This window comes from Semicossyphus pulcher, unplaced genomic scaffold, assembly GCF_022749685.1.
Source record: "Semicossyphus pulcher isolate SPU_LCO1_2020_fin unplaced genomic scaffold, fSemPul1.0.p SCAF_15, whole genome shotgun sequence".
Taxonomy (NCBI): domain Eukaryota; kingdom Metazoa; phylum Chordata; class Actinopteri; order Labriformes; family Labridae; genus Semicossyphus; species Semicossyphus pulcher.
The window spans coordinates 15593359-15618819 of record NW_027211659.1 but is presented as its reverse complement, the minus strand read 5'-3'; the positions used below and the strand labels follow the sequence as shown (position 1 = coordinate 15618819).

Genomic DNA, 25461 nt, shown 5'->3' with positions numbered 1-25461 from the left:
GTGTAAAAGCAGGGAAAACACAAGTACTGGTCTGGTCTATAGAGAGATTATTGTTCTGCTGTCTGTCACTTCCCTCAGCAACAGCAGAGTGTTAGTTCAGGACCTTGGACAGCTACCCAGCCAGCAGCCACCTGTGTCAACAAATAGCTGTAGTTTATGACAGAATTCCTTTATCGCAATCGAATATGAAAGCATTTTTTTATATAAGAAAATAGTTTGAATTGTTAAACACAACTTTAAGTCATGACCAGATCAAATAACGCCACTGCCAACAGTGTGATCTATGATGTTAACAGACTTCCCTCTAAACGTCTGCAGGGCCTCTGTCATCAGTCAGACTATTGCAGCATTTGAGCAATACCAGCCAGATTTTAGGAAATGAAAAAGAACACATAAGTTTTGGTACTGTTAGTATGAGGACATGTTATGGGGCAATAGCGCCATCTACTGGAGAGCAAATGAGCTCCTTATGGCGTTGTATGAACCATGAACATTTATGGAACCAGATAAAACCTGCTGTAATCGATAGTGGCAAATATAGTTCAGTGTTTCCTGAGTGCTGTTGGCCCTCCAAGATATGTTTATTTGATAAGGAAGCATTAATCCAAACCTCACCGTGAGTAATCGATAGGAAAGTGTATTTCAGCAATATATTTTCTTCTACTGCAGTTTGAATAGCAATTTAATCGTACTAATATTGTAATCTATAATTTCTTTACAAATACTGCCGAAAAACCACAAGTGTAAACAAGCGTTTTCCTGGACTGCTGCTCTTTAATACTCTCGTTGATGAGCAGTACTTCATGTCACTTTATGTTACGTAACGAAATAATATCAGACCGAGCAGATGTGTCTTCAAGGCGTTAGTACTGCGCATGCGTGGATGCATTCCAGGCCGTTTTTATTTTTATTCATACCATTGTTGGATTATTGGTCATTTGTGAATGCTCGTCAGGATATAGAGTCTATTTAACATGGATTTGAAACATTGATCTATTGACATTTTTTTAATTAAAACAACATAAAGATCAGCAAATGTTTTTGTTTTTTTTATAAATCCCTAAAGTGCTTTTTTTCCCGTCAAAAACGGCACATTTTTTCTTAATGTAATTCCACCAGTCGTTTAAGAGTCCAATGTATACTACGTGTTTTCCTGTGTAGACGTACAGCTGCATCTGTACCTTTAAGAGCATCTCTGACAGCATCCTCCTCTGTCACGGACGCGCACACAGCAGCTCAATATTTGAGAACACAGCTTAGCTCTCTGCACACACATCTCCCTATAGATACATCATATCATCACACAATTACATTTACCACCTTTATTTCTCCATCGGACATTGATGCATTGGCCTCATCGGTCGCCGTAACGGTCCATCCGATCGTTATTGCTTTTATTTCCATCCTCTCCGCATCCAAAGACTGATCTACGCTTCAAGATGGCTGAGTTGAATTTGGGGAAGGGTCTGACTGCAGGGAAAGTCGCCAGCAACGTTCAGAAAAAACTAACCAGAGCCCAAGAAAAGGTAAGAGCTGTTCAGTGACACGTAAATGTGTGGGGGAAATGGATATCCAGGCCTGCAAGCAGTGAGGCAGTAATGCCGCATCCTCCACCGAGGCGCAGTGTCGCATCACGACATGATAATAATCATGGCAGAGATGCTGTTTTTAAGGATGTCCACTTTAAATACATCGTTCCTCGTGTCAATGTCATTCAGCGGGCACGTTCATATTGCAGTAAGATACACGTTACTACAGGCCTACTCTTAATTTAACCCACGACTGATGCGTTAGTGGCACGTGAGGTCAATATCTGCTTATCTTAATGAGTATTTGTCAAACAAATCGTGACTGCAGACCCCCTCTCTTTCATTTTGTTGGCAGTAAGATAATAATTATCACCCATGCTGCAATTTGTATCGGTGGGGAGATATGAGGCCTAGTTTATGCGTCTATGCACCTGCGCGTTGGGCACTGAATAAATGACAGGGGGCGCTATTCGCCTATCATAATGCATCATGTTCACCATGCTAAAGAATGACAGGTGGAGACAAGACAGATGATATACCCATGAAAAATCCGTGTGCTTTATATTTCTGTTCATGCATCTGTATTGACAACATGTGTATGGGTTTATGTGGTCATAATGCAATGCATGCATACATTTATGTATGATTTTCTGTTTATCAATCAATGATGTTATGTTCCCAGTGCTCTTTATAATGTTGCTTACACAGTGTATCTCTTGTACTGCTTTTGCAACATATTCATTTTACCCACGACTGCAAAGAAATTATGTTTGATGTCAAACTTATAGGAAAACAAAAGATAAAGACATGGAAATAGGTTAATCTTCATATTCCAAATATGGTTGAGATAGCAAGTCTTTAGTTTCCTGTGGTAAAACTGAACAGTATAGACTGGTAACATTATGCTTGATATTGCCACTGATACTAATCCCTTATGACTCCTTTCACCTACAGGTTCTTCAGAAGCTTGGCAAAGCTGATGAGACCAAAGATGTCGCGTTTGAGGAGGGAGTCATCAACTTCAACAAACAATATGTGAGTACACTCCAGTGTGTGACACTGATGGATGCGAGGCAGAGTCAAATATTTAATTTGCCCAGAAATCAATGTGCTATCGACCAACAGCTGCATAACAGTGAACTTTTAAGATGAAGCTTACAAGACCTTTTCTGAATTTTGTATTAGCTCAAACAGGTTTCCATTTGTTCAAGCTCAACAGGCTTGTATCATCTGTACGTGTCTGTGCACACTGTTTTGTTTTGTTGTGAGCCTCATTTTTTGTGTTTCACCCCCAGACTGAAGGTAGCAAACTGCAAAGAGACCTTAGGGCATACCTGGAAGCAGTGAAAGGTGAAACACTCAACCACATACAGATTCACACTGCTGTATACAAAAACCACAAAAGATGCAAACAAAAATATGCACCTTGATCTGCAAATATCCGTACGCTGATGTTCCACTGATGTAGAATATGTGTGTTTGTCCTCAGCCATGCACGAGTCCTCCAAGAACGTACAGGCGTGTTTGGCGGACATGTACGAGCCGGAGTGGTACGGCAAGAACGAAGTGGATTCCGTCGTGGAGGTCAGAAACCCTTTTACATGAAGGTCTTCATAAATGTAGAAATTGCCTGCAGGTGTGAGGACAAGCTGGTGTCCTTATGGAGGTCAAAGCCACTTTGTTATATTGTATATTAGGTGATTGAGTAAGTGTGTGCTCTTGGCTGCTGTTCGTTTATGTATCGCAGCAGCTTCCTTTCCAAGGATAAACACAGCTGTCCAAGATTCTGTTCTCTTGACAGCAAAAATTATACCACTTTAAATTTTCCTCTGACTGTATCACTTTTGGATTAATGCTTCTCACTTGCCAAACTTCTACAAGCGAGCTGCAAGAAAATACTGCAATCAGCTAAAAGGGTTTCAGTTTATTCTTAATTTAGAAACAAGACTACAAGCCAAGAAGAAGAGCTGCTGCAATTGTCTCTAAATCGATGAGGAAATACACGCAGGGAGCATGCTACTGAAACAAAAAAAGCTTTGTAATCACCCTGTCTTATTTGATCTCTGACATTGTGTAGTTTTAATTGTATATGTTGGACGGCTGTGGCTCAGTGGTAGAGTTGGTCGTCTCTCAATCGGAAGTTGGGGGTTTGATCCCTGTCTGCTGCACTCTCATGTCGAAGTGTCCTTGGGCAAGACGCTGAACCCCAAATTGGTATGAATAGGCACAGATCTGATTGGAGATTGGCGCTAAGGCCTTTGCCATTAGTGTGTGAAAGGGTGAATGTGACATTTAGCGTAAAAGCGCTTTGACTGGTTGGAAGACTTGAAAAGCGCTATATAAGTACAGTCCATTTATTATTTACCACATGTTGACCCATGCTGCAGGACTGTGACGTGCTGTGGGATGACTACCACCAAAAGCTGGTTGATCATGCTCTCATCTCCATGGATACTTACCTGGGCCAGTTCCCTGATATCAAGGTATGTGCTCACTAAGACCCATGGAAAACTATCGGCATCTAGTGCTCACCTAGATTATGTGATTTTACTGAAGTTTTGTTCATCATGCTGTAGTTGCATTAAATGAATACAAGGAAGTTGCTGTTTAAAACATACAAAAGCTGAAATAAAATTTAGTTGAATGAATTCACCTGTTCAACACAGATCCCTGTTTGTATAGGTACAAGTATATAGCATGTAATCACGCCACACACAACATGATTTATAGCCTTAACTCATTTGCAATGCCTGTCCCTAGATGCTCATTTAAAGTACATAAAAACGTACAACAAATACACAATATACAGGAAACAGACATTATGAACAGAACATTCATTACATGACTGGGCTCTCTTTAAAAGCGGTTTCCTTTTGAGTTTCAAATGACCCCAAATAACACAATTTCTCCTCCTGTCTTTTGTTCAGGCACGCATAGCAAAGAGGGACAGGAAGCTGGTGGATTACGACAGCGCCAGACACAACTATGCCACCACGCACAAGACCAAGAAAAAGGATGGGGGAATTAAAATCACTAAGGTAATACAAAAAGGTTTTTTTGAGAGATGTATTTAAATTAATCTATTGTGACAGCATTTAATGTTTCTCTCACTGTCTCTTCCAGCCCTCGTCTTTGCTGGAAAGAGCCACTCCAGGTTGGGCTCAGGGTATCTTGTCTGCACACAACGTCGCCCAGAGCAGTCTGTCCAGGAGCCAGGTACATGGCAATCTTACACAGACATAAACACACACATAAACACACAGAACACACACTCACAACCTGCTGTGTATGTGTGTGTTTCAGGCGGAGGAAGAGCTGGAGAGAGCCCAGAAGGTGTTTGAGGAGATTAATATTGACTTGCAAGAGGAGTTACCTTCACTGTGGAACAGGTCTGTACGTGTGTACGTGTGGGAGTCTCTGTGGAAACTGATTTTCCTGTTGATGGATTGCTGCTATAATTAAGTTTCACTTACATCTGTGCTACATTTACCCTTACAGGACATTAAATTAAGTCAAGCCAGTAACACAATCAATACTCTCTTTCTCTGTTCTCTGCCCTCTGTAGTCGTGTCGGCTTTTATGTGAGCACCTTCCAGAGTTTGGCTGGCTTTGAGGAGAAGTTTCATAAGGAAATAAGCCGGGTGAGACTTGTGTATAGAAAACTCAAGTAATAGTGAATGCAGATAAAGAACAGACAAAACAAATTGACACATGTATCAGATAACTGTTGATGGAAAATGTAGACAGGGCCAGTTCTGCTGATTTAAGCAAGGGCAGCAACTCGATCCAAGAAAGTTGTTGCCTCCCTTTGGCTCTGTTTTTGAACCCTGATGCAAAGTCTGTTGAGGTTATTTTTTCTTGCCTGTAAAACAAAAATAGGACATTGTCTTTTCCCTGTATTACTGCCATAACTTAACGTTTTAAATACTGTCTCTTTAAATTTGGACACATTGAAACGCGGCCTCAATAACTGTCAAATAACAAAACACATCAACATGATTATGTCATACTTTGTGCCAGTGTAAGATGATGATATAATGCTGTATGTGTAAGGCGTAATTGTAATCTAGGGCCTTGTTTTTCCCCTTCTACAGTTGGATCAGGATTTGTATGATGTCTTGGAGAAATTGGAGGGAACAGACCCAACCAGGTTAGTGAGCAATGATCATCAATCTGTAATAGCTTCTTCAGTCTGCCTTATAATAGTCTGTGCAGCTTAATAACTTGAAAAAGCACGTAGACATCATTAGAAAACTATTAAAAAAAGAAGTTTGAAAAGAGTGATAACTGTACTTGGAGATTGTGTAAATGTTTGGCTGCTATTGCACTCATGAAAACAACCCAGCAACCACGGTTTTCACACTTAAATAACCCCCGAGTCCACCTGAAAACAGCTGTTTGTGTGAAGTCCTGAGAATCATTACAAACTGCTGGACCTCATCATCCGTCACTTTGATTAGTCATCTTAGCCAGAGACGAAAACACTTGCTGTGTTTAACGTCTGTGGCTGATTCTAGACTTGGGGGAAAAAAATAATCTTTTCACAAATGTTTGCAAATAATTGAACCTCTTAAGTGCACATAATTCATCATGCTAAAAGCTAAAATATCAGGTAAGCTAGTGAGTTTCACACCAAAAGGTAAAAAAAACCCCTCTTTTATTTTGAAGGCCCACTTGTATAATTAGCAGCATCTTTTACTGCCAGCACAACAGGCTTTAGAAGTGGTCCACTTGGACAAACTCATTCTCCTGTAGGAGGCAAACAGCAAGCTGCAGAAAAAGCTTGCGGGTAAAATATGCAATTATGTTGTTTTGTATAACTTGCATCTGAAGTTCTCTCGGAGGATAAATGGTAGGAAAATGTACAAAAATACATTTTTCTGATTTAAGTTGAAGGTGGTTTATCTTTTCCTGCTATATCTAGAAAACAAGTCCTAAATTAAGGCACTACATAACAAAACATGTTAAGCTACAAGCAATAAACTTACTTAATGGCATGCATTAACCTGGAGCCACCCCTGAACCCCCTTACAGAAAGACAGGTAACCGCGGCGCCTCATCGTCAGGAACAAATAGGAGGTAAACCTGGAAGAACATGTGGTAACCATGGTGACACAAATCTTGTCTGTCTGTCCAACTGACCTGTCTGTCAAGCTGTCTGTCAGTCAAGTCTGTAGGCCTGGGAGAGTTAAGAGAGAACTAGTGCTTGTTTTTGCAAGTGAATTAGGTTGACACACTAATCTATGAGATGTGCACCCGGAGCTGTAGATATTTAGAGTTGAGTTAACCTGTATGTTTAAAGCTGCACCAGGCAAGTAAACACACCGTAAACATGCTATTGGAGATCTGTACATGCTGGATAGTCCACCGGGGGGCGACAAGGCATAATTTAGTTTTTTTGTACTTTTTATTTTTCATGTACTATTTGCTGATTGCTAATCTTTTTTGAGACATATGCAACAAAAAGCTCAAAACCTAACTAAGAGCTAAAGAAAACGTCTCAAGATCAGGTAAGCAGGCCCCAATTTTGGGCCCTTACCATGCCAGTAGTTTTGTGCTTTTAGATTACATTCTCCAAGTAAGGTTACAAATATAATACATTTACCTGGGGGGCACTTTCTGTCATAGAAATGTTCATAGTTGCCTCTTGCTGCTGAATTACAAGAATGCCTGGTGCAGCAGTAAGTTGCAGGTTTCCCACTCTGTAAATATCTACAGATCTGGGGCTGCTTATGAATGCCTCTATCACTGCTCGCTTGAAAGGATTTCCTGGAGGCACAGATGAAGCCTGCTTGCATGGGATGGAGGGAGGAGAACGAGGGGAACGGAGGGAGGGGAGGCTCACTTTTCTTGCATGAAAGCTCTTGCAACAACTTTCGCTTGGACTCAAGTAGAGCATGCCTAGTAACTCTTCACGTTGTGTCTTTTTAACCTTTGCTAGATCTTTCTCTCACACTGTTTAGCATCCTTGTTACTTTCTCTGTAATCTGTCTGCGTTCTCTTTCTTTTGCCCTCCATTTCTGTCTCTCATTAACTCAGTGAGAAAGAAGCATCTAACCACACTCTCAGGCCAGCAGGACCACCGCCAATCCCCAAATCCCCATCCAAGGTAAACACACAGTCTCTCAAGCACAGTTAGGCTGTCCCTTGCAGTACTAATAACACATTTTCTTAAAGGCCTCTATCGCTAGTTCAGAGTCTTCTTTAATACACCATAATGTTCAATTTGTAAATAGTGTTCAGTGTAGAGTCAAAAAGGAGATTGACAACAGAATTTAAAAAATAAATCCAAAGCCCTGAATTTATATCTGTTTGTCTTATTGCACATCATCATTATATATCTTTTTCTAAATCCTAGCTAAGGCCCGCAGTTCCTCCTCCACCCAAGGTGACCCCATCTAAGGAGATGAAAGCAGAAAACATCGTAAACCTGTTTGATGCTGCTGCCGCGCCTGATATCAGCGTCACCTCCCCTACAGAGGTTAGTGAGCAGCTGCTGTTCACAAACAGCTACAGACCTTTAACTTTTCCCTTTCCTGCGCAGGTCAGAGCATTTAAACTTTCCCTCTTCTGGCCTGTGCCTCCTCCTACTTCTATTTTATTTTATTCTATTCTACTCTATTCTTTTCTGTTCTATGTTACTGTTCTCTCTTCCATTTCATTCAACTGTGCTCTACTTTATATTCTTTTCTTTTTTATACTATTATATTCTACTCTACTCCACTCTAGTCTACACTCCTCTATTCTACTCTTACCTACCCTACTCTATTCTATTCTATTCTATTCTATTCTATTAACCATATTTAGACAGCAGTCATTCTTCTCTGACATCATACTAAGGGTGGAAAGCTGTTATAATGTCCTTCTACTATTATCATTCCATCGCTTCCCAATTGATCAGCAACTGGCAAGACAATGAACAGTAAAAATCTGGAGGGAAATCTGGCCATATTTTATAACCCATTAGCTACGCTCACACAGCAGCTAACTTTAGCATTCAGCCATTCGCTAGCTAATATTACCGTTAGCTAGGAAGTAGCTGAAAGATAATATTATTAACTGGTTGTATTACCAGTAGAAAAGGAAAGGAGTAAATTCCTAGCTAAGGAATTTACTTTCTAGCTAATATAATGTTAGCTAGGAAGTATCTGAATGCTAACTTTAGCTGTTGTCAAAGAGTAGCTAAAGGGTTGCCAAATGTTTTTGCTTTGAAATATGGCCCCATATCCCCCTAGATTTTCACTTTACCTCGGCAATCAGTTGCTTATTAATCGGGAAGCTGTGAAATGTTAACAATGTGTCAGATTCCTGTCGTACATATGACTAGCAACCTGGAACACAGCAGTACAACATAATAACATTTGAGCTTTCCACCCTGAATGTTACCTCACGCAAACTGGCCGCTGTTTGAATATGGTCTATTATCTTCCATCCACTTCACTCTATTCTATTCGTATCTTTTCTATTCTATTCTGCTCTGTTTTCTCTTCTGTCCTCTTCCTAACCTCCCTCTGTTGCACCCAGTTAGCCAATGAGCCCTCCTATTCCTGTTGTTGTCAGTTTGACAGTCCAGCAGTGAGCAGCCTGTTGGATATGGACCTGGACTCTTTCAGTGCAGCAACCAAAGCCCCCACGATCACGGTCACACAGGTGGACTATTAATGGCATGAACATATAGAACATAGAAACCTTCCACTGCAAGAAATGCTGAGCTTCACAAGAGATTTCATATTTTATTCAGAAAGGTTTTTAGTTCACTTCAAGATATTTTAGTCCAGGAGAGCCCTCTCATCCTTTCTTCAATCCTACAAGACATTTCCAGTTGCTGTTGCAGATATTTGACTTAGCTTGATTTATTCTGGATAAAACTGAAATCACTTGCGATGCTTGGCATAGTTTGAGGTGTAACCTGCTCTGCTTCTTTCCAATCTACTAAACGAGAGGTGGATGATGGCATGATGATCTGTAGAAACCTGCTTTTAGTCACCACGTCTTCCTGCTTCAGCACTATCCACAGATCACTCATGGCATGAAGTGTAGATGAAGCCCTGCTCTGCTCTTACTTCTTTCTCTTCAGAACTGTGCAGTATAATGCAGATCCTGGAATGACATGAGTTGAATTTTATCTTTATCTGAGTGTACATTAAGTAACCCAAACATTGCTCACATTTCCTGAAAGGTGAGAAAAAACTGTTATTGAACTTTCCAGGTCAGTATGTAGCATCTTTTCCTTTTTTAGCCTCTTTCAACTTTGTATTGCCTCAACTCTTGTTCTGCTGTAGACCTACTGGTATGGGCAAGTAGTTTTATAGCATGGGACCTGCACTGGAAATTTCTTAATGAATGCAGCAGCCATTAGCAAGAGCTTTTAAAGGGGGGGTATTATGCTCATTTCAAGCTTCATATTTGACTCTGTAATACCTGTGGAGTAGCTAGCATAATTAACATAAAAAAAACCCTCCTTATTTTCTCACACTGGTGCTCTGTGCAGGCCCTCATACAGCCTCTGCCCAAAACGTCTCAGTCCGCTCTGTCCCTTTAAGAAACCCCGCCCAGCTTGGTCAGCTCTCCGAAGCCTGCTGAGGGGTTCACTTTGTGACTTCACAAAGTGTTGGTGTAGAAAAAACTGTGTGAAGCCTGGCATTCACAGCAGCCTGCAGACTGAGCTTAGAAATCTGGGAGTTACTCCAACATACTTTTACCTACAGATTTAAAACTTCACCCACGTTTAGTCTGGACATGCAACATTGTAACATTATATATGTCTTAAATATGAAAGAGCATAATACCCCCTCTTTAAAGAGTGTAGTTCTGTCTTCTCATTTTGTCTCTTCTTCTGTTTTCCACAGCCTGCAAACTGGGACTCATGGGTAAGCGAATCATCCTGATCTCACATATTTTACTTGCAAAAATATACATATACACATCATATTATCACCATCGTCTTCAGCATATTCATATTTGTGTTCACAACCATCTTTTCATTTGTAGCTGTTACGTTACCATTATACAACCCCACTCTTACCTTGCATGCTGCTGTTAAGTACCTTACCTAAGCTTGAATGTCCTGCACGATACATGCAGGAAATGCTGCATAGGGACTTCTATGATGGCCGCCATTTCTGAAGCATTTTCCATATATGGATCTCTTTCATTTGTCTGTCCCAAATCTGTTTGTGCGTTGTCTTTGTGTCTGCAGTGCTTGATGTGACAACACTAAACACTGAAGAGATTGTTGTACAGCGCAAATAGAACTTGGGAATGAGCGAGGAACAATTCAGTTTCAGATTGATATTTTACACAGTTTTATATCATCAATATATAAATATAAAGTAAAAGTGTGTGAAAATATTTGTAACTGAATTATCCTCCTTTGTTTCTGTTTCTCCTCGTATCCCTGTATGTTCACATGTTTCACTGACACATGCAGTCTTTACATGTGACACACAGGGAACAGTTTTGTTGTGGAAGTTGAGTGAAGTTGCTCATGTTTTCAGTGGGTACAGACTGGCAAACCAACAAGAGCTAGTGGGCAACTTCACAAGGCCTTTGCTTGCAACTCGGCATTCTGACCATTAACTAACCTTTTTGTTCATCCTTACCATTGTAAGAGAGATGTGTCTGAACGCTCGTACAGTTCCGCTGAAGCAAAGCGGTGATAGCTCAGAAAGGAACGACACCTCTACTCTTACAAAGCTTCCTTCCTCTTTCTCCATCTGAACATAGCCGTGGGAATACAAACCACGTTTGCAAGCTACGCATAGAGGATCCGACATCTATTTTCTGATGGGAAAAGGCTGACAGTTTGCATTTCTACCTTCTGCCGCCACCCTTCCCTATCTTCATCTACCTTTTGATTTTGTCCAAACCTTCTCTGTTAAGGTTTATCCTTTTACATCAATCTTCTTGGGTCTTATGATGATGATGATGGTGATGATGATGGCTTGCTGACAACTGCTTCTGAACTCCTTGGTGTCCCTGGCATCTTTTATCCTGTTTTCTTTTTTCCCCTTGAATATGATTAAGTTGGATCAAAATTATGCTTCATGCTAACTTCTAAAAACCCCTTTCATATTCGAGTCCCTCTACAGGCCATTCTAATGGGTTTGCAGGCTTTAGCCCTTTTGCTAATCATGCATGTTTCACATCACTGCTAATTTTCAAACAGCTGAACGTTTTGTGTAAAACGCTGACTCCATGCTATGACGCAAACATTACCATACTAATGGTTAGCAGGTAGCCTATAACCGTGTTAGCATGCTAACATTCGCTAACAAGAACTAAACACAAACAACAGTTGAGGCCTTAACCTTGTCATAGCGCTAGAGGAAAAGGCAGATGATCACAAAAGCTTGAGGGAGACATGAATAACAATACAAGTTTCACTGCAGAAAATAAAATAATTCTTTAGATATTTTAGTGGCCGACCGACCAACCCTGCTGCTTCCATGGCAACAAATATGAAACATGGTCAGGGTAATATAATAGTAAATGGGCTAAAGCACACAAATCAGTTTTGAGTGAATTCCCTTTATTTTTGACCCGCCATTCTCATAATAAACCCCTTATGCGCCCTTTGGGTCCTGTTTAATATTCCTAGCAATTTTCCTAATGCTTGTCCCTTAAAAAAATAATTTACTTAGTTCCTCATCAAACTCTTTTGTTTATACCCTGCTTATAGACTACCCCAAAGACCTGCAAGTGTCTTGTATCCTAGCATTTATCCCAAACCAATTAGCTCCCTGCCCTTTGAATCTGCCCTTAAACACCCCCTTTACCTTTCCCTTTTATTCCTTAGTTTTTTCTCAACCATTTGATTTATGATCCCCTTATAAAACACATAAAATAAAATATCTCTTCTGACCTCTGACTCCTTGAAACCTGACCCTTGCCCCTCAGCCTGAGGACAGTGGTGAACAGGAAGAGGACACCCAGCAGCACTATGACCCTGTGGCTGCTGCTACAGATGCCTGGGGGGATGACGGTACGCAGCCTGTGCGCTATGACCCCATAGCAGCTGCGACAGAGGGCTGGGGGGATGATGGAACCCAACCGGTGCGCTATGACTCTGTGACTGAGGAGGAAGAGGTGGATGATGACAGCCAGGAGGCTCATTATGATCCTGTGGCTGAAGCCCAGGAGGGCTGGGGCGATGACGGGAGCCAGCCGGTCACAGAGGTGGCCGATGAAACACCTGCAGCTGAGGCTCCGGCTGATGCCGCTGAGGAAGAAGAGACGCCAGCTGCTGCTGCGCTGGATGATGAAGAGGGTCAGGTAACCAAGGAGAGAAAAAATGGAGGGATGCATCTGGACGAAAAAGATGGATGCATCGATTTTTGTGGAGGAGGTTTGAGCATGGGGTGCTGGAAGGAAACAGATGATTAATTGTGAATGAAAGATTTTATTTAGGATGCATCTAGACCAGAAGCAAGGATGCATCAACCATGAAACTATGAGGGCTATTTGGAAACTTCCTGCTCAGGGAAAGAGATGAGTATATAGGCTCCTCAATACACATGGCTTATCCTAGTCACTGCTAATCAAGTCCACGCTTTGCAAAAGCTACCTCTATGGTTACTGTGTCTTTAGTAGCTTACTGTCCAGTCAACATACTTGTATTAGACATAACTTTGCTGTTTAGTCTGTGCGGCTTGTCTTATTGGCTGTCTTTGTCTGTCTTTGTCTCGTCTGTCTGGTCTTCTTTCTTTCATTCTTGCTCCCTCATTATTTAATCTTCCATCTGTTGCAATCTCTGACCTCTCTCTGTCATTATGTCTGTGCTCACAGGGTGAGTCTGCAGCGGCTGCTGCAGCAACAGAGGAAGAAGCAGCACCAGAGGAGGTGAGTGCAATCTTCTACTGTAACATGCAATATATTGTATATAATACTAGATAGAAGTCTCACTTAGCTTCAGTACATCTGGACTAAAATTGTTTTAAATTCAAGCATCCTTTCTCTTTGGGAATACAATCTGTCTTGTTTTGAATCACACAGATTTATTTATAGAAATCCTCCTTTGTACTTTGATGCATCAGGCAAAATAGTTCCTGAAACTCTTTGACAATACGGCCTTTGAATGTAAAATTCTGTTGGTAGATTATTTCTAAAAACAACAAATATTTTTTTTTTAGAAAGTAAGACTTTTATGTTTCATTTATGTCTCTTAAAAACATGAAGTTTACCAGTGTGTATCACATGACAGGATATCGAACCTCTATTTTTCCAGACACCTGCAGCAGTTGAAGAACCAACAGAAGTAGCATCAGAGGAGCCAGAGATGCCACCTGGCTTCCTATTCAAGGTAAAAGCAGAATACAGAATCTTAAAATTTCTGTGTTGAGCATCAACGTAACCCAAAAATAACTTGCATGAATGGAGATAAGTGAAGTTACTATTTATGTGGTATAGGTCCAAGTGATGCATGATTACGCTGCCAACGACACTGACGAACTGGAGATGAAAGCTGGCGATGTAGTGCTAGTAATCACATTTGACAACCCAGATGAACAGGTACACACACACTTTTCATACTTTTGTGTCCCAGTGAGGATGAGGAGAATATGTACTTATTTGCATGTCTTTGTTTTCAGGATGACGGCTGGCTGATGGGGATGAAGCAGGACGACTGGCACCAGAACAAAGAAAACTCCACCAAAGGAGTATTCCCTGAAAACTTCACCCAAAGGCTGTGAGAGAGGAGGACAGGACGTCATTCCAGCTTCCTTCTTTATGTCTCTCTCTTTCTCTTTGCCTCGATCCTTTCCTTCCCTCTCTCGCCCTGATACTGTATCTTTCAAAGGACTTTGGCCATAGAAGCAGAGCTGTCACAGCCCTGGCTGAAATCGTGCATTTCTAAGGTCTGCTACACTGTGCTAAAGGTGGATCTTGGCATTTCGGAGGATTTCTGCCATCATTTTCATAATACAGGTGTAGCCGTTACAAACGTCCCACTCTTACCTGCATTTAATACGAGAAGAATTGAATTAGAATAGATGCAGGGATGGGAACGTCTGCAATGGCTACGACTGAAAGTTTTATTCTTGTCACGTCTCATTCCTTACTCTCAAAGGCACCACCATAACAGAGAAGATCTACGACTGAGATGTGCTTTTGTTCATCTGATACTAAGAGATTCAGAACAGTAAAAATACAAAGGGTAGCAGTATAGTGTAATCCATACATCTGTTACTTAAAACTGAGTTGAGTTAAGGAACATTCACCCGACAAAGTAACACAGAAAAGGTTGAACAAAGTCCAGGATGGCAACTTCCCCCCGGTCAAATTTACATCATGCAAAGGGTGCAAAAGTTTCAGCCACATGTAGCCATCAAGTGTTTTTTTTCTTGGGCATGCAGGTTTGTTTTGTCGCCTGTGTCCATTTGATTATTTCATGGTGGCTTACTTTAATTCTGACCGCGTATAAGTGGAGTTATTTTCTACTTTTGGATAGACTCCGTGTGTTCAGCTGCTGACACAACCCGTCATTTATTCCTAACTTAATTATTTATTTGTGAAACATGGACCCTTGGTTGTTGTATTTGTTTGAATTGGTGGTATAAGTCGTACAAACATTGAATCCAAATTAAAGCATATGCAGTTAAATGGCCTTCTTACGCCAAGAAATTCAATATGGAGATGTTTTTAACAGAGCTACTGCTCTCAGCCTGTAGAGTAGAAAAACATGAATGTTTGGATTTTTGACATTCATGGTTTTTATTCCTTGTTGTGTGGATTTGTGTGGAGTGGGCATGAAAAGGACCTTCAGTTTTCGTTTCTCACAAAGGGACTCCAAATATGCATTAGCCAGGCTCGCTAAAAAGCTAGCCAACAAACTACAACAACCAGGAGCTGCTACTGGTAGTGTAATAGTTAGACAGATATGGTCACACCCTAATGCTAATCAAATATATATAACAACTGAGCCAGCCTCACTCTTTATGAAAAGTGTGCCGAAAACAATTCCTTCCGTTTGCAGAGAGAGACGACTTCACTCCAATGCAGACGATTCAGAATATGCACCAGAGCAACTTCTTTTATTTTTCTATGCTGCCAAGCAATGATTACATATAGCCTAATGTAACTATGTCAACATAATTGCCAACTTATGATGTTATGGAGTGTTTTGTACTTCTGTCAGGTTTACTGCTCTCAACATAGCCGCTTACTGTAGGTAGTTCAAACTGTCTCACATTCATTCAGTCGCTTAGTGAACGTGAGACGGTTTCACGTTCGGTCTTTCATTCAGTCACCACTCAAAAGATAGTCACAGTTCTCCTGATGTTATAAACATGTAATAAGCGTGAGAGTGTGCGATTGTTTGTGTGTGTGTTTGTGGGTTGTTTGGAAACATAAATTCTTTATCTATAGGCTATTGTTATTGGACGATGTCACCACCTACCTACCAGGCGATGAGCTCGTTCATGTTACAGGAGGTTTTTTCTGACTGGACAAAGACGAAAAGATTTGAGTCTTTTTCCACTGGCTGGTATTATGGTTCCAGGTGTTCTTGTGCATTTGTTGTGTATAAGTGTAATTTTGCCAAGCTGTGATGACAGATACATATTCTATAAAGACATTCATATCTGTATGTGAGTTAATGTGAGCATGCTGACTTCCCATGTGTTGTTGTGTGAACACCCTTAATTTAAGACGATGATACTTGGGTCACTTTTGAGGCAGTGAAAACAGGCTATTTTTATTTATATTTAATTTTTATCAGTATTTTTGTTAGTAAGAGGGTTGGTGGGCAGTTACATTTTCTTTGTTTTTCCACCACTCCCTCTTAAATCAGTCCTGATTATAATTGCTGGTTGTCCATCAGCCTTGCCTCAAAATGATGCCGGGGTATCGTGGTCCAAACAGAGTTTAAAATGATTGCGTGGAGACGGGACACTTAGAGAACATTTTCAAAGCACCAGACTCAGGTGGACAGGTTTTTGTAATGGTTTTCAGTATTTTAACCACTTGACATGTGCATGATTTTTTCATGTCTGCGTAATAAGCCTCACATATGAGAGCATTGCAACCTGCAAATGTATGTAAACAAATCACTTGCATATTTTTATTTTCAGATATGTGCAACATGGTGAGCGTTTCGCCTGGGTCTGGTTCTCTATCTGTCGGTATAGTTTGTCTCCTGCAATGAGCTATGGGATACGACAAACTGTTTTTCCTGTACCTAACTGACCAATAATAATAAAGAATACTTAGAATCTCTGTTGTTTATTGATCTTTGCTTGAACTTTGATTTTAGTGTAAGACAAAAAGTTAAGTATTATTCCCTTTGTTCACAAGACTCAGACAGACTCAGACCATGTGTCTGCAAATACTGAATCCTCCACCAGGTCGTGCTGTGTTCAAGGCTTAACTCTCCATCTTTAAAAGAGGAAAAAAAAACATTGAGACATCGTGCAGAGGAAACAGAAGCATTGCTGTGTGCTGCTGTCCTTGGTACTGAAACCAACCAGCAGCCCACCCTGTAACCACAGCTCATTGCTGCATCCACATTGTTCCAGTTGTTGTGACGCTTCACCATTAACACTGGGTTTTTTTTTGCAAATAGCTGTTCACATGATTCACCAAAAAAAGTTCTCAGCCCTCATTGTTTTTTTCCAATTTCAAGAAAAGGCAGGGCCCCTCTATCAGAACAAGCACGATGTAGATATAAAGTGACTTTATTACATAGAGGAAGCAGTATTACTTGGTACTTCAGTGACATATATTGTGTGGTAAGTGATCATCCAAATAAAAGTTGCTGATAGGAATGAAAGCACAGACTAGTTTTGGTTTTAAAACAAATTTATGTTTCAATACAAATTGTATGCAAACAGTTGTTGAAAATAATAATAGTTTACAATATTTTCTAAAAATATATCTTTAAATAGTCTCTCCAACAATAGCTTAATATACATATGTGACAAATCTTTTAGCGACTTATAGAATAATGCTTGGAGTTCCTACATACTCAGCAAGTGTCGACTGAGAGGATACTATGAACTACAATATGAACTACATGTTTATCCAAACTTAAAAAGCCACCTATCAAATCTGCTTCCTGTTTAAACCAGCGTTTCTGTACCTCTGCCACTTTGGTATTAAGTCTATACTGATAGATGGAATACAAAAAAAAGACCATGCAAAGGAGAGCTATCAAATAAGTTACTGTTCAAGATTAAAGAGATTTTCTATCTGTCATTTAATTCATCATATTCTAATGGTGGCCATTTTCCTCTGACATCACTCTCTCAGTGGGGAGCTCTCATTCTGTTATAATGTTGTACTGATGTATTCAAGGTTTGCTAATAGTTTGAATGTAGTAAATCTGGAGGGACATCATGCCATATTAAAAGTTACAACAACTTATTCAATAATAGGCTAACCCATTAGCTACTATTTGAAACAGCTTACGTTAGCATAAGACTCGTTCTTAGCTTAAATTACAGTTCAAAGGTCAATGTTTAATCTTAACATTCAACAGAAAGGTGTACAATTCCCACCTAACAGTTTTGTTAACCAGCTAAGGGTAATGTTATCTAGGAATTGGTTGAATGCTAGCAGTTGTTAGCGGTTGTGACTTAACTGTTGGCAACTAATAAGTTATCAGATACGTTGTTTTACTTTAAAATATTATCAAATGAAAAGTGGATGGACTTTGAAAATATTACAGGAAACATCTGGCCATATTTAAAGGTAAAACTCATTAGCTGCTAACAGCTAACCCACAACAGCTGATGCTTGTATTCAGTCAAATCCTAGCTAACATGATCCTTAGCTAGCTTACTTTACCATTTGAAAGGAATTTTTGGCTTTCCTATTGATAGTGTAACACTATCAAACGGTACTGTCAGTGACAAAGTGGTTAAATGCTAACGTTTGCTGTTGTTAGCTAACAGGTCATCATCATATATGTTGTTTTACCTTGAAATATGACCTGATGTCCCTCTGGATTTTAAGTATTTTCTTTTCAGTTGCTAATCAATTGGGAAGCATAGAGATGATGATTTGTTGGATTTCCCAAGTTTATAGCATCTGATCTTCCCATTCTGAGCGTTACATTAGAGGAAAATGGCCCCTGTGTGAATACTGTGAATAGAATGCATAGCGGTTGCTTGATACAGTAGTTAAATACAGCCTGAGTTTGTGGATGCCTTAACTAAATACAACTGACCTGAAAAGTGAAAACCTGAAACTATGAAAAACATGTCACAAAATTAAATTAATGTATAAATGCACCACATGAGTCAGCTTGAGACAATCAAGCTGACTGACAGCAGATGACGTAATTGGAAAACAGACTGACAGCGAGGCCATTCTACCTCCATGCACCTATCGGAACTTCACAAATACTGTAAAGCTGAAGTATACACACTGCAACACAGTAAATATGTATATCATAATTTCCTGATATTCAAAAGTTTTCCATCAAAGCTATAATGCAATGCTAGCATAAATGCTACATTGCATTCAGTAAATACAAATAACTTTTAACCACATTGTCCAGTTAAATATTATTTTGTAAATATATGTTGTATAGGCGCTTTAAAGAAGAGTAAGTAATCAATGGATTTGCAGTGATGAATTAGACAGTAAACAGCATCTGTATAAATACCATCACTAGTTTTCTCCATGCTATTATTTTCAAATAGTCACCTGAAGGGCATGATTGGCTCAAAAAAGGTGTCACCAAAGATGCCCTTAAATTTCTTCTGACTCTATCAGTGAGCCCAAAAGTGATCTAAGGATGCAAAAATGTGGGCAGATACAGTAAATACAGTACAAAGGATTAATGAAACCTGATCGTCTTACTGCACTGCCGACGTACTTTGATGTTTTGTTAAATAGTTTTGAGTCACAGTCCCTGATTGTGGTTTCTAAGTTGCTCTGAGTGGAACTTGCTGGTGTTCAGCTCTTGCTTGTGTGAGTATTTCTGTTGGAATTCAAGTTCGTATTCATCAAGAGCTTATAGAGCTGTCTCAGTTTTTCAGTACTTCTAAATCATCTGGAATTAAAGACACTGAATTTGCCAAAAGCAAAAGTACAAAACAAATCTTCTCAGCATCCTCGCGATAAAAAAGAGTTTATACAGCAAATACAGGCAAGTAGAGTTAGTAAAAACATATTTCCACTGTAAAAATCAATTGTCTTTGGCGGTCCCAGTCTGTGCTTTGGTTCCTCTGAATACAAGTGATGGAATGACATCATCAGTGTGAGACATGCCTGTGTTGCTCATCTTTATGTCCTTGCTCGATCCCCAAAGGGTGGAAGTGTCCAGCGTCCAGCAACGTTTGACCCAGCCTCTGTAGAAGCCGAGGGTACCAGTGCAGGCCGTCCATCTGCGGCTCTGAAGGTCCCATCAGGCTGTAGAAGAACCTCAGCGGGGCCAGGACCCAGTGGGCTAAATGGTGACTGTCCACGGTGGCGTAGCAGGATGCTAACACGCCGTTCACCACTATGGACCCATGCAGGGTTAGAGGGGCAAACAGCCCAGTGCTCCTCTGTTCTTCAACAAAGGTGACGACTGAAAGTGTTGCCTGTGAGCCCTCTTTGTCATGTGACGTAAGCACACATTGTCCTGGTAGGACGTCACTGGCAAAAACCGTCCGCAAACCTGCCTCTCCTCCAGGCCTGCCCTCTGATACGGAGCCTACAAGTGGCTCTTCAGTTGTCTTTCCCCCACTCAGCTCACCTGCGCAGTCTGTGACAAAGATCAGGTGAGCGGCTGTGAGGGTTATAGTAAGTCCTGTGTTGGTGCTGATGGTGTAGAAGATCTTTGTGACGTTGGGCTGGCGGTCCAGAAAGGATATGACCGGGCTGTAGAGCAGGGTGGCGTGAGGATCTGTTGATGAAGACGCCAGGACACGGTCCCCAGGGAGGAGGTCACGCATGTGTTTGGTAGCCCCGCCCTCGAGGATGACGTCAGCATGGCCAGGGAAACAACCACCGGTTTTGGCTGCCACAGAATGTTCTGGAAAAAAAGAAAGATAATGATTTCATTTTATTACATGTTTTTATGAAGATGAAGAATACAGGTTAAATTTGGAGCAACAGAGCAGCAGCATTTGGACTTCTACATGCATAGATGCATGATCACTGAGTGCTCTATAAAACAGGTGAGACTTTGACACGGACTCAAGGACAACTTTATCTCAGTGGATCGGTGGTAGATTGTTAACATATGCTTATAATGTGACTCACACTCTTATTCTTTGACCTCATTCACACAAACAGAAATGAACTTCAGACAAACATCGACAATGTTAGGAATATAGAAATTAATTAAACCTTAACTTTTCACTTTTACTTTTCTTTGTGAAAAAAAAAAGCTGTTTGAAAAACTCTTTCTACATTAGTTTGTGTGCTCACGATGCATTCTGCAATACTAAGGCCTGGACTTGAAATCCAATACTTTGTGGGGTCAAAGGAAAGGGCACAGAGAATTGACAGATTCTTGCAATTTTTCTATAACGTTTAAAGGGCACTACTTAGTTATGAAACCTCGCCTTTGCATGGTGACATCAGTAAAACACAAGTAATGCAGCAACACTGTTAAAAAAGCATGTTTGCGCCTGTTCTGTCGGCCTATTGTCATTCATTTTTGCTGCTCAAGATACCACAGGACATGCATTTGATCTTGAGAACAATTCCGAATATAAGTTGTCCCTTTAAGACGCAGTGAGACGAGGTGGCAAGAAGAGGCAGTCAGCGAGAGCTAATGGATAACCAGCTGATTGTATCACCACAGTCGGAGCACGGCCCGGGGTCAGAGAGACAGGAAAGCACACAGACTCAGACCTGGGTCTGGATTTTGTTTGGATTGTGTTTTAAACTGAGTCACATGCCCGCTCTCAATGAAAGCGCATTGGCACATTATCATGAGCTTCCTAACAATGAATCCTGCGAGAGCCAGTGGATTGACCTTAAAGGCACTGGAGAGGAAAGAATAGAAGTTCTACAAGGACTACAAAAATCACTTTGAAACTCAGTGTAAATGTGTGTGTGTTTGAGGGAGACTTGTCTTAAAGCAGTCTTAAGGCAGCCAAATATTTGTCCAAGGTGTGTGTGTCTGTAAGCCTGAGGGCTGTAGAAAAAGAGGGCTGTGACCAGGAGGTGATAAGACTGAGATAAGAGATCTGAGAGAAACCTACTGAAGGAAAAGCAACAGCAAAACAAAGAGAGAGTTAATCATTTCGCAGCCTACTAACCTCCACGCAGGGCTAGAATGTAGTTTGGCATCAAATAGCTGGTGGTACCAGACGTTGGAAGTATTGTTTGCGTACGGACTAGATTTGATTTCATAAAGTGAGCGTGTTGGAGTGTTTTAATTTGACATTCACAATGAGATTGGAGAAATTTAAACATCCAATCATGACATGCAGAAAGGAGAGTCAACTGTTTCTTATTACTAAAAGAAGCATCGCCTATATCCACGTAAGAAACATGCAGCGTACACTGGATCAAGCTGCACAATACACAGCTTAATACTCCACAATCATCACATTTCCTCTTGTCACTTTATGGTTATATCTTACCAAGACGTGAGACTAAATACAGCAAAGAGCACAGGTGCACACTCTGCTTTGATTGGCTTCCAATAGGCCACACACACAACCACACACACAGACTGATCGCAGTGGCAATGAAAGTTGAGGTAGACCATAAATGAATCACGAACAAAGGGTCTGACATCAGCCTCATTAGTGGTAATGACAGCTGGCCGCAAACACAGAAACGATTGTGCACACACACACACACAGTAGTTATATCCATCTCTTACCTGACTTGACGCTGCAGTGAATGTGGGCTTTGGACTCATAGTAGACCCAATCAAATCCAGCTTCTACGGCCAGCCGGGCCAACATGGCGTATTTATTTCTGTCCCTATGAAACACACAATTTGGTGAAGTCAAATGTCATTCAATCACCATTTTCCCACTGATATCGCTGCATTTATTATTATGATGAGTTCACTGAAAGTGTTGTAATTTAAGGAGGACTTTAGCCGCACACTCAAACTTACATTTGTACATTTTAAATCCAAATTTAAATCAGCAAAGTAAACAGAAAGCTCACTTGACTCATCACATTCCTGATAAGCTGATTGACTGAGCAACTTAAACCTCACACTGTAAGCAGTTTAAGACATTTTAACCCACATAATGATCCCTGTTTCTTCACCATACCTGTCAGAGGTGGTGATGTCCACCGCACGTCCCTCATAGTGCAGCGAGTCCTCCGAGTGGTGACCATCCTCATCCCAGCCCTCTGTCACTCTCAGCTTCACGCCCGGCCACATGTTCATCACAGAGATGGCCAGAGAGTTTAACTTGTCTTTACAGCGCTGCGAGAGGTAGACATAAAGAAATGACAACGGGAAAAAAGGTCAGTCTGAGGGTGGGTTAGGGCCATGTGATCAGCAGAGAGACATGTTAAGAGAAAAAAAGACTTGTGGACAATGTGTGCGGGACAGGGAAGGTAAGATGACAACAGAAACAGGAACAGCATATGGAGAAGACAAGAAGGAGAGGTGAGAATGGTGTAAAATAGTAATATATTTGCCACCCAGGTACCAGGAAAAAAATGTATTAGGACACAAAGTACCCCTAACACACTACATTACACTACAAGACACTATATTACAATTGTGTCAGCTGAATGGTCAAAGTACAACTATCCATGTGGCCTGCCTGGGATGATTTAGCAGTTTTTGCAGACACTTACATAAAACTTGAGGTCAAAATGCCTCTCAGCAGTGGAAAGCTATTTTTTAAATGCAATGTATTTCATTTCAAGCAATAAACTGTTAATACAGTTCATGTTATTGCCCAGCATTTGACTAATTGATGAATGAATTCATGCTAGAATAAGGTTTTTGTCTTCTGAGTTTTCAAACAAGGCACAGACGCTGTGCGTAAAGGAGCCATGCTCTAGTTATTACAATTACATGTGGGTGAGAGGTGCATACTTCATTGGGAGACACATTATTTTCAACTTACAAGTCAAGACTATAATATGAAACTAATATAAAGATTTATTTATTAGTTGATTATTTCTTCCGTATACTTTGATGTAACTGTAAAGTAAGTGGTGTATCGGACTTTTGCGTAAATTTCAGGATTGGCGACGATAGCGTGATTATTCAACACCATAAGGCCTAATTTAAGAGCGAAAGAAGTTCTTCCAGGCAATAAGAGCAGTTAAGTATGTGAAGAAGCAAAATCCAGAGGTGAAACGAAAGGCCAAGAGTCAATGAAATCAATCAGTTTGGTTTAAACATTTAACTGAGAGCAAACATTTAGCAGACTATTAGATGCATGTGTGGCTAATCTTGTCTGAATCTGATCTAGTTCATTCAGATTCAGGGGACATGTCTGCAACAGTCAGCGCAGTAAAACCTATAGAAGTTATTGTAAATTATTTTTTAAATCACTACAGCCAATGGAGCCTACAATACTAGCTTTCCAGAAGTAGCTCTCCTCGACGGTATAACTTTACGCATCTGCGCCAGATGTTTGCATCCATGCCCTCCGTGTATTCATTCACCTCGCCTCCTTACCTGGGTCATGAGCCTGTCTGCGCCCGTGTCCTCCTCATCTTTGAAGATTATATCTGTATTGTAATTCGGCGTCAGTTCTTTAAAGCGCTCGGAGTTGCGCGTAATTTTGCCCTCGGGTCTCCCGCTGGCGCCCAGGGTCTTCTCGGCAACGTTGGGGCTGAATTGCTTGTAAGCGAGCGGGATGAGCTTCTTCGGGAGCCGCCTCTTGCCGTACCCCCTCCCCGGCCCGCAGCCCTCCGAGGCAGGTGCGAGGAGGAGGACCAAGGCACACAGAGAGGCGGTGAGGAGGAGAAAGGAGATCCGCATCGCCCCGGGGGGAGGGAGGACTCTCCCGGGGGAGAGAGAGATGTCTTCAGTACCTCTCCGGTTCAGCTCCCGACTCCATCGTCCGTGACAGTCGCGGTATCACGTCCGGGAAACTCGGATAAAAGAAGCTCAGCACCTCGGCTGCACCGGGCACCATGAGGACAACAAAAAGTTTTGAGCTGCTCCAAACAAAATAGAGCCAAATTGAGAAACTTCGCTCCCTCCGCCTTACAGAATCAACAGTAAGTGTGCAAGGCTGTAAAGTCCGTGTATTTAAACAAACAGGTTCAAAGTCGATTTGGTGGGTGAGAGAGTTAAAGAGAGAGAGTGGTTACTGATATCCAAGTAGCAGTGTTGTGGTTTCTCTCCCTCTCTTTCTTTTGCGCTGGGAACTGTCACAACATCAGCCACTTTCAGCCTGCTCTTCCTCTCCACATGCGGCCAGTGCGCAACAAGCTGCAGCTTTCCAGTTGAATTGGAGGGATTTGAGTGATCCAAAACGATCTGTTGCCACTTCAGACCGCACCCTGCCAGTCCTGCCTTCCTCCTCTCTCCTCTCCCTCTCTCCCGCTGTCCCTACTCTGCCACCCACCCCGCCCCTCCTGGGCACCGGAGAGTCCTGTCCACACTCAAACACAGCAAACAGTAGCTTTGCCCTTTATTGCTGCCACTTCTCATTTCCAGCTGTTGTATTTGTCTCTCTGTGCCCTTGACAACTCTGCGTGCTGACAACCTTGTTTTTGTTTTTTAGATCGTAAACAACAGGCAATCACAATCAATTAAAGCAATCTATTTCCCGGAGTAGGTAGCCAATGGTGTATTTTCTTGTTCTCGGCTGCATTCCAATTTCAAATATGATCAAGGGTCATTGGTTGATTTGCTTGCTAGTGTTTGGGTGACTGACTGGGTAATGGAGTAATTTACTAGCTGTGAGATGGATTGTTTGGCAGGAGGATTAGCTGACTAATTGATTGACAGTCAAATAGATAATTTGACTTGCCAAGTAAATGTGTTAGTGACTTGCAGCCCCGATTAATCGAAAAGTATAATAACTTTATACAAGTTCCCTAAAAT

The 25461-nt window shown here is 41.1% G+C and overlaps 2 protein-coding genes across 4 annotated transcripts; one reads left to right on the top strand and one right to left on the bottom strand.

Annotated features, from left to right (window-relative positions):
- The first annotated feature begins 1219 nt into the window (after positions 1 to 1219).
- LOC138592274 (myc box-dependent-interacting protein 1) lies at positions 1220 to 16745 on the top strand. 3 transcript variants are annotated; one of them, XM_069663017.1, is made up of 19 exons: positions 1220 to 1526; positions 2484 to 2564; positions 2825 to 2879; positions 3019 to 3113; positions 3917 to 4012; positions 4457 to 4567; positions 4653 to 4745; positions 4833 to 4918; positions 5095 to 5170; positions 5624 to 5679; positions 6564 to 6608; positions 7569 to 7638; positions 7888 to 8010; positions 10379 to 10399; positions 12429 to 12803; positions 13317 to 13370; positions 13756 to 13830; positions 13938 to 14039; positions 14120 to 16745. In XM_069663017.1, exons 1-19 carry the CDS (start codon positions 1440 to 1442, stop codon positions 14219 to 14221), a joined length of 1803 nt encoding a protein of 600 aa, XP_069519118.1. In that variant the 5' UTR covers positions 1220 to 1439; the 3' UTR covers positions 14222 to 16745. The 3 variants fall into 3 exon arrangements, with proteins under 3 accessions (XP_069519118.1, XP_069519119.1, XP_069519120.1); XM_069663018.1 differs by lacking the exon at positions 6564 to 6608; XM_069663019.1 differs by lacking the exon at positions 12429 to 12803.
- Positions 16746 to 19729: 2984 nt separating this feature from the next.
- LOC138592424 (indian hedgehog B protein-like) lies at positions 19730 to 24387 on the bottom strand. Its single transcript, XM_069663230.1, has 4 exons — positions 24082 to 24387; positions 22709 to 22866; positions 22303 to 22406; positions 19730 to 20493 (listed from the first exon to the last, which is right to left on the bottom strand). The coding sequence occupies exons 1-4, from the start codon at positions 24385 to 24387 to the stop codon at positions 19730 to 19732; spliced, it is 1332 nt and encodes a 443-aa protein (XP_069519331.1).
- Between the last annotated feature and the right edge of the window lie 1074 nt (positions 24388 to 25461).